Source organism: Loxodonta africana, chromosome 4 (genome assembly GCF_030014295.1).
Source record: "Loxodonta africana isolate mLoxAfr1 chromosome 4, mLoxAfr1.hap2, whole genome shotgun sequence".
Lineage (NCBI taxonomy): Eukaryota > Metazoa > Chordata > Mammalia > Proboscidea > Elephantidae > Loxodonta > Loxodonta africana.
Window position 1 is genome coordinate 91,906,264 of NC_087345.1, and position 20,891 is coordinate 91,927,154.

The 20,891-nt window shown below is 48.4% G+C and overlaps 2 protein-coding genes and 1 long non-coding RNA gene across 7 annotated transcripts; 1 reads left to right on the top strand and 2 right to left on the bottom strand.

Moving 5' to 3' along the window:
• Positions 1 to 5,971: 5,971 nt before the first annotated feature.
• Positions 5,972 to 11,090, bottom strand: LOC100674581 (cytochrome c oxidase assembly protein COX14). 5 transcript variants are annotated; one of them, XM_023556177.2, is made up of 3 exons: positions 10,764 to 10,983; positions 10,558 to 10,656; positions 5,972 to 6,378 (listed from the first exon to the last, which is right to left on the bottom strand). In XM_023556177.2, the coding sequence occupies exon 3, from the start codon at positions 6,368 to 6,370 to the stop codon at positions 6,197 to 6,199; it is 174 nt and encodes a 57-aa protein (XP_023411945.1). In that variant the 5' UTR covers positions 6,371 to 6,378; positions 10,558 to 10,656; positions 10,764 to 10,983; the 3' UTR covers positions 5,972 to 6,196. The 5 variants fall into 5 exon arrangements, with proteins under 5 accessions (XP_023411945.1, XP_023411937.1, XP_023411956.1 ...); XM_023556169.2 differs by having other exon boundaries at positions 10,509 to 10,656; XM_023556188.1 differs by lacking the exons at positions 10,558 to 10,656; positions 10,764 to 10,983 and adding an exon at positions 11,005 to 11,090.
• LOC135231208 (uncharacterized) lies at positions 10,998 to 18,348 on the top strand. Its single transcript, XR_010321857.1, has 3 exons — positions 10,998 to 11,839; positions 15,247 to 15,655; positions 17,363 to 18,348. It is a non-coding gene; the product is annotated as an uncharacterized LOC135231208 (long non-coding RNA).
• Positions 12,054 to 19,124, bottom strand: GPD1 (glycerol-3-phosphate dehydrogenase 1). The gene is made up of 8 exons (XM_064284247.1): positions 19,054 to 19,124; positions 18,331 to 18,508; positions 17,327 to 17,467; positions 16,605 to 16,743; positions 16,247 to 16,359; positions 15,316 to 15,549; positions 14,985 to 15,091; positions 12,054 to 13,959 (listed from the first exon to the last, which is right to left on the bottom strand). Exons 1-8 carry the CDS (start codon positions 19,092 to 19,094, stop codon positions 13,863 to 13,865), a joined length of 1,050 nt encoding a protein of 349 aa, XP_064140317.1. The 5' UTR covers positions 19,095 to 19,124; the 3' UTR covers positions 12,054 to 13,862.
• Positions 19,125 to 20,891: the final 1,767 nt, after the last annotated feature.

Consider the following 20,891-nt stretch of genomic DNA (forward strand, 5'->3'; position numbering starts at 1 on the left):
TAATGCCCTAATGGTACTATAAATGAGAAATTTTTTTAAAAGAATTTATAATAAAATGACTTGCATTCATAAGTGCTTGGACATAGTTATACTAGCCGTCAGATACTTGCACTTCTGGACGTTCACCATGAATACTTCAGCCACAAATGTAGACTGATACAGTTGTGTATCAGAGACCCAAATACCAGGAACAGGTTCACCCATCAATGACATGATTTTTGGAAATCACGAACATTCTAAACAAAACAAACTACGGTCTTCCCTACATTTGCAGGGTAGTTACATGCCTGAAGAATTCAGAGTATACTAAAATCATGCAAAAAATACTTTGTGTTTCAATGTAAAGGAGAGTTAGTTTCAAGGCTCAGCTAATTATAAACCTTTTTCACATACTCGAACATCCAGAAGACATCTGATTGTTGTGCAGAACTTGAGACTATCTGTTGTGCAAGGCAATGCCAAGCACTGCAAGAAGTCTAGTATCCTGAGCCTCCACCTGCTAAATGCCAAAGGTGCTCCCCAATCATTGTGACTATCAAAACCGCTTTCACCTCTGCCGGAGGAGTGGTGTCACCTCTGCTGAGAGCCACTGTAGTAAATCATGGGAAGCCATCAGAAGTATTTTTTCTCCTCTTAATTTTTTCTTTGAGAAACTTAAAGAAAGTACATATCCCCCTAACTTCACAGGTGGGAGGGGAATCATTAGCGGCATCAGCAGCCCAAGGCTGATTGCTATGAGGCGAACGGCAGACATACCTCCTTTCTCCATCCTTTTTACCAATTCTGATACAAGCTGTCCCACCCACGGCACTCTCTATTTCTCTGCTGGGTTTGGTAGTTTGTTGCTTTGGCCACACAGAGCTTACAGATCATACTCACAGTTAGGGGGTTTATTACAGAAGTTAACGGGTTACAATTCAGGATGAGGAACGACTCACCATACAGTTCTTCCATCAGGACAGCTTCTTCTCAGCTGTGCCCGAAGGCAGGCCTCTTTCTGGCCCTCAGCCTCCTGGCCCCTCAGCCCCTGAGCCTGACCTCTGCCCTGCTCGGGCAAGTGTTACAAAGCTCTTTAGCTCTGCCAACGAGTGGACAGGGGCACTCTACTCCACCAGGAAGTCTCCTGCCTGAAGCCTCTCAGCTGTCTTGCTCCGTGGTTTGGCACACCCACTGTAACTCCTTTGCACTGCACCATCTCATGCTGGTCTCCTGTTTCTGTTGCCATCGTTTCTCTGCTACTGCTTCTTGCCACCTTGAACCATCTCCAGTGTTAAAACTGTCACCTGGGTTTAGGGGGTTCTCAGCTCAGGGACTCTGGGACCAAAGGACATGCTCCACTCCCAGCTCTTCTTCTTGGTGGTAGTGAGGTCCCTCCTGTCTGCTTCTGGGATGGCTCATTTTAAGTCTAGCAGGAGGGCAAAACTGACCAATCCCCTCATTAGGTTTCCATATACCTTATTTGCCTGGTCCCACACCCTCCCACAAGGGTGCCATGCACCTTATTTGCATTATTAACAAGCTATACAATCCCCTTGGTGGGCCTCAAACACCTCATTTACATAGTCCCACCCAGTCATTTGGTGGGAGTTACAAGACCATGGTGAGAAAGGCCATACAAAAGTGATCCATCACACTGCAGACCCTTTTAATATCTGCCCTTGTCTCATTTCTTTCTTAATCCACCCCACCTTACTCCCAATAAAGCAACTACTACTGTAAGATTGTAAGTTATGCTTTTACAATCATATATGTATTTATAGAGTACTGTTTTATATTTGCTCCAACCCCATTTTTCCCCCATAAGCTTGTGATGCACATTTTACCATATTCCAATTTCTCACATACGCATTGATCTGTTTCTGAATTCAGTATTCTATGCCACTGGTCTATTTGTCTACCTCTGCACTGACACCATTTATATTACTATTAGCTTTCTACTATGTCTTGAGATCTGGTAGGCCCAACTCATCTTTGTTCCTTTTCAAAAGTCTTAGCTACATCTGCTTTTAAAGACTTTTGAGAAGAAAAATGCTATCTTCTACAGGCACTTGGCCCACCATGGGAAGGTGTAGGGTCAGAGAAGCTTTTGGAAAAAGATTGAAGTAATAGGAGGGAAGGTGTTTTACTCAGGGAGAAAGCATAAACAGGCTTGGAAAAAAGAAGCAGTGTGGTACAGCAGTACAGAGTTTGGTATTACTAGAACATAATAAAGGATGAGGTGGGAATATAAGGTGGGTCAAGTCTTAGGACCTCATATACCATGATAAGGAGCCTGGACTTGACCCCAAAGACCAGAGATTCTTAACCTACTGTCTATGTTTGGGCTTCAAAGGGGATCTTAAACAGGGGTGTGCTCAAGCAGTCAAGCTTGAAAGTCTTAAGCTATTTGTTCCAGATAGAGCTCTCTGATAGCAATGTGGCAAATGAATTAGATGAGATCAAAATTGAAACTGAGACCATTCAAAGGTTTTTGCAAAAGTGTAAACAAGAAATAACAGGAATACTTGTCTAACTGCTTCCATTAACAAATGCCTCCTTTGCCATAAGACCAGAACTGGATGGTGCCTGGCTACCATTACTGAACATTTTGATCAGATTCTATAGAAGAATCCTGACCAAAAGGGGGAAATTCAGAATTCTAAATTCTCATGGAATCAAGACTTTCTGGAGCCATTGAGGCTGGATGAACCCCTGAAATTGTTGCCCTAAGATAATCTTTAAACTTTAAACCACAAATGTCCCCTGAAGTCTTCTTTAAACCACACCAATAGGTTAGCCTGTTTAGTAAAGAGTGTTTGCCTTGAACATCATGCTCTTTTGAAGAACTATTCATATGGGACCAAACTGACAACAGCAACTTGAAAGGTCAGATAGGAAGCTTAGGGAAAGTAAGTTTATGCTAATGGTGAGGAACAATTAGAAAAATGAGGCCAAGAACGGTTGTACAACTGGAATGTAATCAAATGTCTCTGAATTGTATATGTAGAAATTGCTGAATCAGTGTAGGTCTTGCTGTATATACTTTCAACAGCCATTAAAAAGACATTAGAAGGGTAGAACTGATTAGGTAGATATTGAAATGGTAACAATAAGGTAATTATTTGATTGGGAGGAGGGTGCAGGGAATAGTTCAGTAAAACTCCCATATATATGACTTGAATGGTAAGGCAGATGACAGTGTCATTAACTAAAATAGGGTAAAAACATGAGTAGGTTCTAGAGAGCAGAAGGAATGTTGCTAGTCATGGACATGTCAAGTTGGAGAGGACTGCAGGATATATCAAACAATTGGTTATTTCTTAAGGTCAAAAGGTCAACCCAGAGGATATAGATTTGGGAGTTAGCAGATATTAATAGTTAACATTTATTGTTTATCATGTACCAGAGTGTTATATATTTAATATGAATTATCTAATCTTCATACTAATCCTTCAAATTGGGGACTATTATTCTTTGTCTCCATTTGACAGACAGGTAAACCAAGGATTTAAGAGACTAACTGGCCTATTATAATATACCTATAATGGTGGAACTAGGATACTAAAGCTGAGCACTTAACTACCTTCTACCATACTAAAACCACTGTGTGCCTAAAATAATCTAGGGAGAATGTACAGAATAAGAGCAATGGGTCAAGAACAAAACTTTGAAAAGTGGGCACAGAAGCTCTCAAAGGAAATCAAACGGAAAAATCAAAGAGGTAGGAGGCAACTAGAAGATAGTAGTTTCTCCCTGTGGCCAAAGTAGAGCTTCAAAACAGGTGAGGAAAAAAATCATCAGTGGATTCTGTTGGCCCAGGACAGGAACCATTCCCAAAGCCAACTCTTCAGACATGGATTAGACTGGACAATGGGTTGGAAAGGGATGCTGGTGAGGAGTGAGCTTCTTGGATCAGGTGGACACTTGAGACTATGTTGGCATCTCCTGCCTAGAGGGGAGATGAGAGGGTGGAGGGGGTTAGAAGCTGGCGAAACTGACACGAAGAGAGAGTGGAGGGAGAGAGCGGGCTGTCTAATTGGGGGAAGTAATTGGGAGTATGTAGCAAGGCGTATATGGGTTTTTGTGTGAGAGACTGACTTGATTTTTAAACTTTCACTTAAAGCACAATAAAAATTATTTAAAAAAAAATCATCAGTGGACTTGGCACAATGGAGGCAATCTTAAAGAGGAATTTCAATGATGTAGTAGATGTGGAAGGCACATTGCTTAAGTCTGAGGAAGTGGTAACATCATGTAAGACTTCTTAGATAATCTGGAGTGGTTTGTTGTGGTGGGGGAAACCAGCAACTTTATATACTGAGAAGAACCAGCAGTGGGTGAGTTAAAGATAAAAGAGGCTCACTAATGGAGCAAAGCCTGTGGTTGATAAGGGTAGGGATGGAGACAGAGACTGCAGGTGCTGGTGAGTTCAGGGGATCAACTATGGGCACAGGCTAAGCATGGAAGTAGTCAAGGCAAAGAGGAGGTTAACAGATTGGAAGAAAATAGGAATTAAAAAAGTTTTGAAGTCTCCAATTTCTAGACTAGAAAATGAGAGGGTTAAGAATGCTCCTCAAAAAGGACTCCCTTTATACTTGGGTAGGGAAGTCACTGAAAATGGCGTTGTGGAACTGGGAGAATGGCGACCCTACTGTGCAGGCAAGTGAGAAAGCAGAGGAAGCAGCAGAGCCCTGTTAACACACCAAGAGTGAATGGAAGTCAGAGGGTTGAGGCTACAGCAAAGTTGAAAGCTGACTTTTTTAATCATGGAAGAGGCGTTTTTAGCTGAAAGGTTTAGGAGCAGGGGAGTGAAGATCAGAGCGGTATGCACAAGACAGCATGGGAGAAGACAGGTGGCCAAGAGGCTAATATTCTGGGAGAGCACCAAGAATGATGTGCACTACTAGCAAGCCTCAAAGCTCAAAAGATGAACGAATGGTGGGAAGAACGTCTCTTTTAGTTGGGTTTTACCTTGGATGCACTGCGTCTTCTTTCCAATCTCCTCAGAAGTCTGCAATAGCAGAATGTAGCCCACTAGTAAAGACCTACAGGTGGATATCTCCATGCAGTGGCACAGTGAGGAATCTACCCTCATGCTAATACTATACCCACTATTGGAAACCCTGGTGCCATACTGGTTAAGTGCTACGGCTGCTAACCAAAGGGTCAGCAGTTTGAATCTGCCAGGCACTCCTTGGAAACTCTATGGGGCAGTTCTACTCTGTCCTATAGGGTCGCCATGAGTCAGAATCGACTCGACGGCACTGGGGGTTTTTTGATACCCACTATTGTGACATCAGAAACCCTGGTGGTATAGTGGTTAAGAGCTACGGCTGCTAACAAAAAGGTCAGCAGTCCAAATCCACCAGGCACTTCGGGTGGCTCTACTGTCCTATGGGGTCACTATGAGTCGGATTCAACTGGACAGTAACAGGTTGTTTCTTTGTTTTTTTTTCGGGTTCTGATATCACCCTTCATCACTGCTGGGAGGATTCAGCAGAAGAAAGTACTGAGCTTAAGGAGGGGAACTGTGTTACTATAGGCTGCCCAACAGCCGTTCCTTTTGGGAACTATCCCTCCTCTCTACTTCAAGCAATTCTGGTAGGCTGTCAAACAAGGGCCTCTGCCTCCCTGACAAAGATGGTCAGAGTACCCATCACCTGGACAAAGTAATTGGTCCAGGAATGGTCACTGACCAAAAAGCTTTTTAAAGAGTGTATTCAGAGGATTTATACAGATGTAAGACAGTCTTTTCTCTGAGATCATGAAAGCTGATACTAACAACAACAACAACAATTTAAAGAAAAAATCCATTGTCATCAATTCCAACTCACAGTGACTCCATTTGTCCTAAAATTGTATGTCCCCCCACCCAACAGGTGATAAGAACTTAAGACATGGAAATTCACTCTGTGACTACAAAAGTGGTCATCGAGGCCCCACTTCTGTGGTTCATACCCTCTCTGGGTAGACAAAAACATCAAGACACAAGCATGGCAAAATATTTAATATCCGTAGGTGTGCCTCACTTTCACATTCCTGCTATGATTTGACAGCCTCCCCAAACTGGCAGTGCCAGAGAAAACGTGGACACTTTCTTCTGGTAGGGTTTGAAAACCATCAAGGCCCTAGTCTTCTTCATTTGGAAATGGATGCAGGCAAGGTCTTTCCAGGGCATGCCTCAGGCTTCTCTGCTCAGGTAAAAGATCCCCCATTTCTATAGGGCTCCTGAGGTCTTCTGTTCTTCTGCAGCCTGGCGCAGAGAGCTGCGCCATTGAAAATAGTGGTAGGCTCGGACACTGCAGAGGTAGCCTCCGTACACAGTGAGTAGTATCATGGAGGTAGAGAAGGTCTTATAGCCAATGTCGGCTAGCTGCTTGACAGTTGGCATGTCGTTGCCTGTGAAGACAGATCAAATTCAGATCTAAGGATAAAGTCTTACCTACCCAATCCACTTCCCTGTAAGGTCATCCCAGAACTTCTGCATTCTGCTTAGTCTTCTCTGAATGATCCCTACATGTAGGGCACAGTCTTAAAAGGATACTTGAAAAATACCATCTGGGAACTCAAGGCTGAAACTCGGTGCATCTGAATGACATCACAGCTAATACCTGACCCTCCATGTTTGTGGACGAAAGTGACTGGTACAAACTATCTAGAAATGTCCTTAATTGGTACATTACTTTAAGCACGCATCAGTTTTTCTAGCTAGTGAGGAACCAATAGGGGAAGTCAGGGATTAAACATTAACAGTGAATTATTCTCTCTAAGAGGATTAAATGGTAACCTTCCAGGCAATATCCAATTTGCTTTCCCATAAAAACCATCTTATTCATGGTGGTTAGGTTCCGAGGCTACCCCTCAAGCATCTGTTTAAGCCATGATACACCTGAAATAGTGCCAACGGTACTATTATTTAAATTATACTAACCTTCCATACCATTAATTCTAAATTCCAAATTTAACACCAAGAACGTATCCCAAGGGCTAAAAAGAAAGTTCCTGGGTTCCAGCAAATTGTTAACTTACATTTACATGAGATAAATTACTTCCAATTTAACTATTCCCTGGATATTCAGAGCTAGGGAACAAGAGACAATTTAGTACGAGAATCCCTCATCTTGAACAAAATGTTCCTCTATTTGAGACTATGGATGTGTTCTTAGGCTCCTCTCTGTTGAAGGAATTGAAATTAAAAGACTGATTGAAATTGGTGAAAAAAAGGTTTCTTAAAAGTCAAAAATATGGAAGAAAAAGCTCAGGACTAGCTGGTTTAGAGGGTCAGGATCGGGGTAAGAGACATACAAGTGCTCCACAGATTGGCCCTATGAGGCTGAACACTGCTTTTGCACCAGCCTTTGAGGGTGGACACCAGGCTGAGCTGAGGTACTTTTCTGAATTATAATTCCAAATGACTGCAGTAAGTGACACTAAGTAAATAAGAAAACCAAACGGCACAGATTCAAGAAGGCAACGGCTGTGTTTGGGTTATCCGAGATTTGACAGGACCCCAAGCTGAGCAGTAAAGAAAACACGTGCACGCAGCAGGGCACTAAGGTGGTAAAGGAGCACCCAGCAAAGGAGATCTGTAGCCTTCAGCAAACCCCTCCCTTATTCTTTCCCCTCCCATCCGCCATTAGAGCCTGAACAGATGCTAATTAGTTATAGGACCACCTCTTCGAGGGGCTAGAGGAAGAAGACCAGAAGTACTCACCAGCCAACAAAAAAACAGAATGATATAGCTTGGCTAGAAGAACAACAGAAGACTGAATAACAGACATAACGCCAGTGTCCAGAACCTCACTGCCTTCTCTTGTCTCTAAACCATCCTGAATTAGAGGATGGTTTTCCTATTTTCTATTAAGAAAACCTCTTCAGAAATCCTGGATAATGGTAAGGCAGTGGCAGTAGAAACGGAGAGGACAGATGCAGAAGTTATTTTGGAAGTAGAATAGGATTTATCAACTAAATGGGTTAGAATTGGTAGGGCAAAGCTGAAAATACTGTCAAGGCAGCAAGTCAGGAAACTTCCCGAACTGTGATACTGTTAACAGAAATAAGAAATATATGTGTGTCACTGTGGGAGTATGGCGGGGGAGGGAGAGTTAGGGGTGTCGGTCAAGAAGATCATGAGCTGGGTTTTGGACATGTTAAAATTAAGACGCTGAACACAATATTCATGTGATGATGTCTACCAGGCAGATGGAAATGCAAATCTAGACAGGGCTTGGGAGAGAGGCAAGACTAGAGACACAGATCAAGGTAACAAGTGACACCAAAGCAGAGGATAAGACCAGAGAGAGAGAGGCCAAGGGAATGACTGTTTGAAGATGGAAACAGAGAAGGTGGGTAGGAAATTCCCAGGGGATTCCAGAAACATGTGGGGGGCTTTTCCTTTAACTGCATCTCCCTTCTTTGTTGAAACTCAACTGCTGTATCAAATCACCACCAACGGAGGGGTGCTGCAACCTCTGGATGTGCGGGGCCAGAACAAATGTTGAGTACCATTACTGCAAAGTTAAGTGCCATTAAGACTGGTCAGATGGGAGTGTTGGTGAGAACGGGCAACTAGGTCACCGGTAAGCCCAGGGTGGAAGTCAGTTTTGTGCGCTGCACTGAAACCGGCAATATAGGCACCAAGTAAACAGCATAAATTCTTAGCTAGGGCCCCAGCACGCCCTATGTGTCATATGTATCTATGCATTTATCTAGGACAGAGAGAAACAATTAGAAGGATCATAACCCCCAAACCCCAAAGAATCACTGCTTTGCTGGTTAAGGGAATGGGAGTGATAGGTTTGAGAAGGTAACAAGATCAAGAGAATTCTGGCTTTGTTTCGCTTTTTGATAAGGACGATTTGAACATATTTATTGGGAAGAAGATGGTGGCTAAATCGAGGAAAAAAGAAGTGGAGAGTGGAGGGATGGATCAAGATCCAGGACGGCCCAGGAAAAGATGAAATTAGAAGCTCAGACAGAAGGATTAACCCTGGAAATGAAGGAAACTTTCTGCAGTTAGCAGGAGAACATTCTCTCCTGAGGAACATCCATTTTCTCAATGAGCACAAAGTCACTGTGTTGTAGGGGGGAATGGAGTTGGACTGCAGGTTTTAGAAAAACAGAAAAAAAAAAAAAAAAGGAAAGAATTATTACGGAAGGTGTCACAGGGGTAAAACCTGCAAAAGTTATGTAGTTCTTTCTTCTCCTGCCCCCTAAACATAATAAAGGAGGCACTGGTGGCTCGGTGGTAGAATTCTCCCCTTCAATGAGGGAGCCTGGGGTTTGATCCCTGGTCAATGCGCCTAATGCACAGCCGCTCCTGTCAGTGGAGTCTTGCAGGTTACTATGATACTGAACGGGTTTCATCAGAGCTTCTAGAGTAAGCCAGACTAGGAAGAAGGGCCTGGCAATCTACTTCTGAAAACCCTACGGTTCATAAGGGTCAGCTCTGCAACCAATCATGGGGATGACCCAGGACTGGGCAGCGTTTAGTTTCCTTATGCATGGGGGTTGCCACGAGTTGGGACCAATTCGAAGGCAGGTAACAAAAAACAGGAAGAATCAAGGATCAGGTTTCTCTCTGGAAAACTCATTCCCTCAAATGGGCCCATTACTTCAGCTCAGAGTCACTCTATCTTTTTTTACGGGCAGTCTCCGGATTACGAATGCCCAATTTACATAAAACCCATAGTTATAAACCAACCCAAGTAAAGCCTATTATATTAATAATTTGAGGTACATACAATGGTTCATAATAACAAATGAGCACTACTTTGCAACTAGCATCAAAATCAAAATCGAGGAGAAAAGGAGTGGAGAGTGGAGGGATGGATCAAGATCCAGGATGGCCCAGGAAAAGAAATTAGAAGCTCAGATAGAAGCAATATTATTATTATTATTATTATTACTGTAGTATTACGTTGAAGATGTTTTAGTGTATCTGAAAGTGTTTCTTTAATTTTTTTATGCACTGAAAGGTACACTGTATACTAAGACAAGCATTTGACTAACCGAAGTTAGATACAAACAGTACTTAACTGTTCCGACTTAGGTATAAATTTGACTTAAAGACAGATTCAGAATTAAAGACAGATTTAGGAACGAACTCGTTTGTGATCCGGGGACTGCCTGTACTCCAAACTTAAAGCACATCGTGCTACAAAAGTCGCTGAGAACATGGCTTCTGTCTTAAAAGAGCTATGGTCTGCGGGAATAAGATATGTACCAAAATCTGTGAAACAACGCAGAAGGCAGTATATGACCAGAAGAGAGAAGAGGCATTGTGAGAGTTCAGATTAGAGCCAAGCCTGGGCGGAGGCTCAAGAAAAATTAGCAGAAAGGTGTCTTTTTAGATGGGTGAGCATGTTTTACACCAGCTGAGCAAAGGAAGAAAGAAGTCCAGGAGTTGAAAGCAGCAAAAGAGTGTTAGGAGATAAAGAATATGCCCGAAAGTGGAAGTCACGAAGCAGTGGACCATAAGGCAAGAAGGGGTTATTTGGTGTCAGAGCGTGGAGGGCAAAGACTCAAACCTGGAGTCAAGGCTTCACAGAATCACCGCTGCGCTTTAGCAAGGCTGACCTGCGTCTGCAAACGGGGTGGGCTGGAAGCAGTGGAGATCGCAGGTCGAGGCCCTCGCGGAATAACGCCCGTGACCTCAAGGGCACCGAGGCCTAAAGACTGGGTGGCGTAGGCGGGTAGAAGTCTGTGTAAGCAGAGGCCAGCCCAAAGTGGGCGCGCACTCAGCGGATAGGAGGCCCCTTGCCCAGCCCTTGCAGGTGGCGTACCTGAATGCTGCCACTCCCTTCTGCGCAACAGAGGCCCCGGCAGGTAGCGTATCGCTCTTACCGTCTCCACAACTCCCTACCGCAACCGAACGTAATACCCGGAACCAAAGCCGTGAGGGTAGCGGCCCTGGGACACTCCTGAACAGCTAGCGTGTGCAGAAAGCGACCCTTTGTCCCTCCCACCTGTCCTGTTTACTATCTAGGATTCGGTTCCCAACAGGAGAGAGAGAAAACAAAGCACCTGACACGGAACAAGTTTACCCACTAAGGCGGGAACCCGCGCCAGATGCTCCTCCGGTTGGTTGCCTCCTTTGCACTTCCGGGTTCCGGACCAGCCATCTTTACTGCGCATCCTCAGACGGGACTTTCTGTCTGAGAAGCCCGCTGAATTTTGGGAGTTGTAGTCGTTCTCCGCTGCTATTCATAAGGATCAGTCTGCAGAAGGACATCATGCTTGGCAGAGTACAGGGTCAGCGGAAAAGAGGAAGACCCTCAATGAGGTGGACTGACACAGTGGCTGCAACAATGGGCTCAAGCATAACAACGATTGTAAGGATGGCGCAGGACTGGGTAGTGTTTCATTCTGTTGTGCATAAGGGTCGCTATGAGTGGGAACCGACTCGACGGCACCTAACAACAAGTCATTCTCCACGGAGAGAGGGACTTCGGTGACAGAGGTTCTGGAGCCGGAACTTTTAGGATAGTCAGTCACAGTAGGATAAACTTCCCTTTCTCTCCGATTTAGGGAAAAATAACGAATCCCCAGCCTACGGCGCGGTGACGTCTGCCCTAGCCGGGCAGATTCTCTCGTAGTTACCCCTCCGAAGTGGACCGCGCGCCCCCTAGAGCCTGGAGCTGCCCTCTCCTCTTAGCAGATGTGTTGACCAAGCTCAGGTAGGGGCCGGAGGCGCACCGCGAGGCCGGAACGGCAGAGGATGCGGCAGATTTGGCCATGACCAAGGACGCAGTGGGCACGGGGGACGAGCCTCCGACGTCCTGTTTGTGACCTCCCGGAGGCGTGATACAACCCCTGAGGAGCGCCGGAAGGCTAGGAAGGGGTACCAGCCTGTGGGGAGGTGCGTGGGGGACCCTTGCAGGGGGCAGGGGGAGGAGACTGAATGGACACCGCCCCTGGGGGCCCGAGAGTGGCAGTGACTGTTGAGGCGGTATTTTTTTCTTTACCGTCCTTAACAAAAATTTGTGTTTTGGGATGTGAGTTAACACGGACATGCAGTGACAAACGACAGCTTATGCACTGCCACATGCACTGAAGCTCCCTTCCCCATTTCTGGAAAAAACACGTTTTATTGGGTGGACAAGTAGGCCCGACTCGAAGGCCTCTATTCACAGTTAACTGTGGAGTGAACAAACGCAGGCGAAGGTGTTTGAGTAACTAGAAAGTTCCCAGCCAAGGAGAAGGAGCTAGTCTTTCTGGCCTTACTTTGACCTCCTGGAGGGGCATCTCTAGTTTCAGTGCCCAACCTGGGCCCAGCTAGACCTGGGGTGACTGTGCCCTTCACTCTCCCGACTGCCCTTCACTGGTAAGACTGAACTCAGGCTAGGGGCTGGGAGGAGCCTGCCTCCCTGGTCTGGTACGGAGTAAGGGTTAACGTAATCCTGGCCAGGGCCACAGTGTGCCAGGTGTTGCCACACAGGAAGCTGAGACTCTCTGCTGGCTGTGGCAGATGCCTCTGGGCCCTGAAGGACTATAGCCAGGGGCCCAGGCTGCTGACCTGTGACATTCCCTTGTTGCCACCCTATCCTGGAGGAAGGCCAGTGCAGAGCACACTCCTCTCCCTTCTCCCCTTCCTGGTTTTCCTTCCTCAACCCAAGAGGTCAGGTGGTTTTATTTTCTCCCTCCTCCTCCTTGAGTTTCCCAGCTCCTTGGGCACCAATGTGGTCAATATCCCATGAAAAGGCCCTCATTCAACCAAGGAGATCTGGCCTTGGAATATCAGGAGCCACCCACCTGGGAACCTGCTCACCCTTCCCTCCCAGTCCCTGCACCGTCTTTGGGCTGCTCCCTCTCACTTGTGGCCTCCAGATGTCAGATCCTGGTTAGCTGTCTCAGCTGCTCTGGGGGCAGCTGAGAAAGAGGTACAGGATTTGGGAGGAGAAGAGGGGTGGAGTCAGGGATGTCCTCCAGAGAGACAGCAGCAGGAGAGGCACTGCTGACACCTCCCCCACTGGAGCACCACCAAGGGAGGCAGGGCAAATACAAAGGTCACAGGGAGCTGAGCCATCCAAGCCTGCTATGCAAAGGTATAGCTCTGTCAGCAGATTAAGTTCCTGCCCCCCAAAGAGGGTGCTGAGGGGGAGGGGGAGGGAAGGCTTGGTTGGAAAGGTCACACAGAGTGGGGAGGAGCTGGCAAAGAACTAGGAACCAGAAAGTCTCTGGGGAGAGTGACAAGCCCTGGGGACAGAGATGCCAGTGTGGCAGCAACTGTGGTGCCAGCGCAGCCTGGGGGAGGGGGAAAGGGGATGATCAGAAGTTTCTGAGAACGCAGATGTTGCTAGGAGAAGCTAGAAGGGGGTTGTTTGAGATCTTTGTATTTTGTTAACAAACACTGAGATCCATTTATGCTGTGTTGGGCCTGGCAGAGGTCAAAGCCAAGGGGTCCCTGGGGCCTATGTAAGCTCAAAAGCCCAGATCTCTCCTTGGCAGCCCTTGCCTCATCCCTCCTGTGGCTGAGGTACTTCTTTAGCCACTTAACTGGGCTTGAAGACAGGATTCCTGGTCTGTGTGAGGCAGCAATTGGCAGTCTTGGCCCTTCCTTCTCCCCTTGCACTCCTCCATGCACACGCTCCCCAAGCAGGCAGCAATGGGGCTTGATTCTGTCTTTCTCAGAGGACAGTGAGAAAGCCCCACATCTGGGGAGGGACAGGGTACTCCATTTCTGGTGGGATGTGGTGTCAAGAGGCTGCAGGCTTCTTGGGGTTTCAGGATCTCGAGGTGAGTAGCTGAGCCCCAGAGCTCAGTGAAAAGCTGAGAAAAGGCTGCTCCATGGGGAGTGCTGGAGATCCTGGTGGCCAGGTGCTCCAAGCTTCTACCCGTCCTCACTGGGGTAAAGTAGCAGCCTGGCCTGGGCCCAGCCTTGTTCAAAGGTGTTCTGGATGATCCTGCAGGCAGTGGATGAATTCACCCACCGGCTGGCTCTCATAGCACACCTTGTACACAGCCGTGAACAGAGGGAACCTAGAATGGGGAGGGAGAGACCCAGCTTAACCTCCCCCCACTCCTTGACCACCTCTTACCTCCCAACAACACACTTCTCATCTACCCCATTTCTGTCCACTCCCCTACCCTCCCATCTTTGAGCTCAGGCTGACTCTGCCTCTCAATTTACACTTGCTGAGAATTTTAACTTTCTAGTCCTGGGCTTTTACCGGGTGGGTTAGTCCTGGGCTTTAGGGTCAGATTGCCTATTGTTCTGCTCCCTATCTAACCAGACTTGCCTGCAGATTCCCTGGCTTAAATGTTTTGCTCCAATTGGGCAAGCCACTTAATCTCTCTGTGCCTCAGTGTCACACTGTAAAATGGGGCCTATATAACAAAGTCATGAAGAAATGATTATATATGTGAAGGTGCTTAATAATTCCCAGTTTCCTTTCTTCCCATCCTCTTGCCCATGCTGCTCCCCTTACCAAGAGGCTTTACCCTGATCAGCCATGAGCTGATCTTTTGAACCCTGTTTCATACTCTCTTCTTCTGGGATTCCTTCTCACGTAACAGAGCTCTGCTCTGACCAACCCAGTCTCTCCAGCTCTCTCCTGAAAAGGAGCACTGAGGAGCAGAGACCATCCTCCTCACACCTTAGCACCCAGGACAGGACTGGAGGGAGGGAAGGGTTGGCCTTGAGGGAGAGGCTCAGACTGGGGGTGATGGACAAAGAGGTGGTATAGTCAGGTGAGCTTGTTCCTGGTCCCCCAGAGTTCCAACCCCCATAGCAGAGGACAAGGACAAAAGGACAGAAAGGGGCCAAGTGATGTAGTGTAATGAGCACTAAACTGGAAGAAGTTCAGAAGATCCAGTTTCCTGACTTGAACTACCAGGGGTAATGGGCATATCACAGACTCTCTCCAATTCTGGCTTCTTTATCTGTAAACACAGGTAATACTTCCCCCTCTCCCATTTCACAGATTGTGGAGGGTGCAGGGAGAAGGTGGACAGAGAACACTCCTGGCTGTGGCTCCCTCAACCAGTGGGGTTGCAGCACTTACTTGTCCACCAAGCCCTTGTGCTGGAGGATGCTGTGTAGCTCCCGGGCTGTTTGGGGCCCCTGCAGCTTCTGCCCATTCAGCATTTCTTTCTCCAGCTGCTCAATGGACTGTGAAGGAAACAGGGTGGGGTAGAATGGTTGGAAGTGGGAGAGGAGGGTTGTCAGTAGGAGGTGGAGAGTTTGGGGCTCAGATGGTAGGTGAGGTCTTAGGAGGAAAGAAGGGGTGAGAATGTTCAAATAGTCTTAATGTTTGTGCTCTGCAGGTATCGCCTGCCTAGCACCTCTACCTTGACAGAACCCACCCTCTGTTCTTCCTTCTCCCTGGGCCACACCTTTCCTGTCCGAGCAAAGGCTTCAGCCACCTTGCGGTTCCGCCCTCCGTAGCAGGTAGTGATGAGGTCAGCAACACCACAGCTCTCCAAGAAGGTGGCCGAGGACACAGGGCCGCTGCAGAAGAGCTTGGCGAAGGCAATCATCTCCATGAGCCCCAGTCGGATCACCGCCGCCTTGGTGTTGTCACCAAAGCCCAGCCCATCGCAGAAGCCAGCGCCCACAGCCACTATATTCTTTGAGGAGTAGAAGTCATGAGTGAGAAGAGGATTCCTCATTATTTGGAGCCTTCAGCACCTGCCTCATGCTCCTTACATCAGCCATGGCACATCCACTGAATAAGTGAAGTATAATATATGGGCCCTAAACTACTTCCACCTTTTGGTTTTCCTACTTGCTGTACCCTGCTTCTCTTAGCCTGCACTTATGCTTCCTGGCTCCCTAGCCCTGCCCCATACTCCATCCTTGAGGACATTTTCTGAAAACCACTCTTCTCTCCAGCTGGCCTTCTCATCCACAACCATTCTATTCTATAGCCCTCATGTCCACAGCTCTGAGTAGCGTTCCATAGCATCTATAGTTGTGGCCATCACACTGTCTGGGTGTCCTGTATATCTTGATTTCCATTAGCCTGGGAACTCCCCTAGGGCACGTGTTCTTCCCCCTGAACCATCCCCTGGAACTAGGGACAGGGGTGGCCCATAAAGGGCTAGACAGAGAAGGGAAGAAAGGGCCCCAATATCTGATGGTGAATAATTGGTGAGTGACCCTGGCCTTGCTACTGCAGTTCTTCCTTTCTTGTATGGGGCTTGGTGGATAGAGGGAGCAACTGCCCAAGAGTGAGCCTGGAGCACCAGCAACCTTGGGTAGCTAAGCTGGGCCCTCGTTTGGGCCCTTATCCCACCTCTCTGACTTCCTCTGTGCCCCTCTCACCTTTAAAGCTCCACAGATCTCTACTGTGTCCACCTCTTGCACCACAGTGATCCGGAAATTGGGCGTCTGCATCAGCTCTTTCAGAAGCTTTCCCTGGGCTGGGTCCTTGCAGCCTAAAATGGGGAGAGGACAAAGCTTTAGAGGGAGGATTCTAACTGTTCTTCCCACACCTGCCCTAAGCAGGACCTCCAACTCCCTTCCCTAGGGCTATTCCAACCCTCCCTCTCCTCTGATACTTGGGACTTCTTCCTGTCCCTGCCTTATGGGAAAGAGATGACTAAGTGGGTGGGAAAGAGTATGGGGAGGGGACACAACCAGAGCTGCATGGTGTATGTGGGTGGTAGGCAGGGGCTCTCACCAATGGTCGTCTCACAGAACTTGTCATCAGCCACCTCGCTGGCAATGTTGGCCCCCATCAGCACACTCATGGGGATGCCAAGGCGCTCCCCAATCACTTCAGAGATGAGCTTCAGCCCACTGGGGCCCTCGTCTATCCCCTGGGCACAGGATGGAGCTCAGGCCAAGTGCCCTTTATGCCCAAATGCGGACTTCCCACCCAGAAATCCTGCCCCTTCCAAGTGCGGTGTTTAACTGTGTCCCTCCTCAGAGGTCCTACCCCATTTCAACCCAACTAAAACTTGTGAGGAAAGTAGACAACATGTGAAAAATGAATCCATCTGAAAACTCCCCTTCCACATACCTTCAACCAACCTACCTCTCCAAGGCAACACAGCCCCTCAACATCTCTCAGCTCCCCTCCTGAGTACCCTAATCAAACTTCCATCCCGGTGGTCACTGCTCTGAACCAACTTCCCTTTGATGCTCTTCAAACCAGCCTACTTTTCATGCCCCCCAGGCATCCCTTCTATACCCCCTAAGAATGCTGCCTCCAGACCAACCTCTTGCCTACTTCCTAATCAACCTCCCTCATCTCAGCAGACCTCAGCATCTGACTGCTTTCTTAAGCCTTCCCAAAGCCGATTGTCCTCTGTCTGAAAACACCTGGCCTACTCCCGTTTTCTGTTCTCTTTTTGCACACCCCTAGTCCCAACCCCATCAATATGAAGGTGTCGCTGGCACCTTAATAAGAGATATGCCAATGGTGTTTGCCTTCAGGTGGCCCTTGAGCTGGTCACAGATCTTGCCGATGAACTGATGGGGCACCACAAAGATCAAGATGTCAGCATCTGCTGCAGCCTGGACCACATCTGGGACAGCCACCTGTTGGGGTGAGCAGGTGCTTGTGGGAGTGACGACCTCCTCTCCCAGCCCCTATGGAACCCTATTCAGGAGATCTGAGAACCAAAGACTGAGGCTAGTGGAAGAGAAGAAAGGGAGGTTTGAGGACTAAATCTGGAAGTGGCTGAACTTGGAGGAACAAGATATTCAATTCCCTTTTCCCAGCCATTACTCCCTCTCAGCTCCCTGAGCTCTTTGAGGACTCCTGGAAACCTCCTCCCAGCTCTCTCCTAGCCCTTGGCTGTGGGACAGTGAGGGAGGCCAAAGGACGCCCCAGCTTGGCAGAAGGTAGAGACTGGGTAAGATTTCATCACCCTGCTCCTTAGGGCCCCTAACTGGGAAGAGCAACCCTGAGGCCTTCCTGCTCCCTCCCCGGCTCCCCCTTTCCAGGTGGTGAGAGAGCCACATGGATTTGACTAAAGACCTTAAGTCCAAGTAGCAGCCTCCAAGCCTGCTAACCCAGTGAATGAGTAACAGGATTAAAGCTCGAGGTGGGCACTACCTGGAGCCCAAGTCTGGGAGCTCCGAGAACCAATCTTTGGTTGCCATGGAGACCAACTTCCTCATCCTCTCCTCCCTTTCCCACCTGGGAGCCTGTAAGGAGGGAGAAAGGTGCATTCAGGTTCTCCTTAGTCCCAGAAAGAGACCAGAGAAGCCGCTTGGGGGCTGTGTTTTTTGAGTGCTCTGCGGGAGCAGCCCTCCTGAGATGCTTCCCAAGTCCAGCTCTCACCTGAGATGGCCCCCTCTCAGCAAGAAGCAACTGGTGAGTAAGGTGTGTGTTCTGACTCTCCTCAGCCTTCCCTCCCTCCAGCTTCCTCCCTCCCTTGCCAGGTGTTGGGGCTTACCACATTGGGGGGCAGCTTGTGCCCTGGCAGGTATTTAACATTCTCATGCTGCGTGTTGATGATCTCTGTCAGCTTCCTGCCCCCGATGTCTTCCTCAAACACCCACATGGTCACCCGTGGGTCAAAGTGTGCCAGCTGAGCTGCATTGCCACCCACGATCTTGGCAATGGCTGAGCCCCTGTGACGGTGGGCAGGGGTGGGGGGAGTGGGGGGACAGTATAGTGGAGGAGTGAGGGTGTGAGGGAGGGAACAATGTCACCCGACTCGTCAGGAGACAGGGACAATGCTCCATCTCCGGATCTCACAGCAACCCACCAGATTATTTACTTGCTGCCTTCCTTGTCAACCCCACCCCCATGACAGAGTGTGTCCCCAGTGACCTAGCAGTAGAAAGGAGACTCAGTCTATCTTACACTTGGCTGCTGGAGAAGGGGGCCAGCCCTTCTGATCTCCCCACTTCCCCAAACCCAAGCAGTTTTTCAGGTGGGGAGCACTCTGGAGGCTTCCTTTCTATGGAGAACAGGTGCAGCTGCCCAGCAGACAAGAGCCAGGGGAGGTTTGGACACCGTTTTTCCTGGGGGGGGCGGGGAGGTAGGCACAGGAGCAGAAAGCAGCAAGGGTGGAACAGGAACCTGAGGGCATTTCCTACCCTCTCTCTGCCTCCTGCCTACTAGGCCTCCCCCTGCCCCCACCACCAAGCTCCTCTATGACAGAGCTGCTTACCAGTTGCCGGAGCCTACAATGCAGACTTTCTTGCCAGCCATGGTGCTGCTTCTCTTCCCAAGCCAGCTCGGTCCCACACTCCCCAGCTCCTCTGCTGGCTAGGAGCATTTAACTCCGCAACACGTGGGTGCAGTCAAGCCCCACCCTCAAGGGGTGGGTGGGGAGGCGTGCGCCCAGGGAGAGGGAGTCTGGCAGAGCCAGGGAAAGAGGAGAAAAGGGTAGAGACAGGTGGGGGAACTGGAATGGAGCAGAGACCAGACCTGGCTTTTCCTTTGACATTTGCCAGCTGATGGTGTTGGCAAGCTTCTTCCCTTGGCCCCACGCCTCCTAGCAGCCCAGTTTGCCACTTCACTCCCTGCCCCATGGTTTCATTTTGAGGTCTGCCAAGAAATAGCCCAGATAAGGGAAAAAAAAAATTTTTTTTTTTAGATAAGGAGCAAGTGATTATTTCCCCACACTCCCTCCTGTCCCCCAATATGAATAAATTGTACTAGGCCCTAGCAGCAGATATGAGAATGTTTTTTTTCAAAGGTCGAAATTTCTCTCATGCCCTCCCAGCGCCCCCAAGAAAGCTCTACAGGTTTGTCCTGTAGCAGTGAGAGACCACATGTTGCTGGCCCCACAGCAGCTCCACTGCAGCTGTCGGAGTGGGAGGTGGGCCCACTTTGAAAGATAAGACCACTGCGGAGGGAAGGCCCTGCTTTGGGCACAAGCCAGCCCAAGGATAGAATGACTCCAGGATCCCCAAGAAGCAAGGTCATCTTGGTCACCCACGTCACCCACAGTGGTCATGTCAGGGACTCACCAGTGGGGCTGTCCACCTCAAATGACCCTGCCTGAATGACTTCCAAGAAGGGAAGGTGGGAAAGGTCAAAGTTAGAAGGCTCTGATGCCAAGTGGCTCACAGTTCTCCTTTTGCAGACTCTGGGCTTAAGAGGAGTGGAGAGAAAAGTGGCCAAATTGTACACTGTCTTAGAAAGGCCATGAACTCCAATAATTCCTTCTGTGTTGGGTTTCCAAGTTACTGCGCTACCATACATACTAGGGGAAACCCTGGTGGCATATAGTTAAGAGCTACAGCTGCTAACCAAAAGGTCAGCAGTTAGAATCCACCAGGGGCTTCTTGGAAACTCTGTGGAGCAGTTCTCCTCTGTCCTATAGGGTCGCTATGAGTTGGAATCCACTTGATGGGTATGGGTTTGGTTTGGTTTTGGTGTACAGACTAGGGCCTGCCTCAGGATAATAGCTAGTTTGCAGAAGCCAGAAGGAGAAGGGAAGCAGGGCCTAAGGCAGCAGTTTCCCTCAGGGGTAGCCGTGACCTCTGTAAAGCTTTGTGGTCTCAGAATGCAGCAATTGAGAGTAAGTGGGGTGTGTGATTTTGGGGGGAGAGAAGAATGGAACACATTCAGCAGTTCCAGGGATCTCCATCACCCACAGCCATCTAACTAAGAGGGAGCTCTGGTTTCTAGGCTGATCTGAAGTGAGGCAAGAGGCCCGCCACTCCAGCTGTCTGTGCACCTTGGCCTAGAGGGCAGAGACCACAGTGTGCTCATGTTCTGACCTCCTGGCTTGGCTAACTGTTGAGTGGGTGTTTCCGCTCCCCTGGGCTGCTGCTGGCCAGTGACAATGATAAGCACTGGGGTAGAGAGAATTCTGTGTGCAACCATTGGGTAAGGGCAAATTGACAGGTCAAGATTAGGGAGAAAGGATTTTCTGAGTTCCAGGGACTGCTCAGGAAAAGCCCACCATATTCTTTTCCCATGGCCAGGGAGTTCCTGTAAGAACATACATGTAATCAATAGCTGACAGTTTTCCTTAGTACAAAATTGCATCCAATA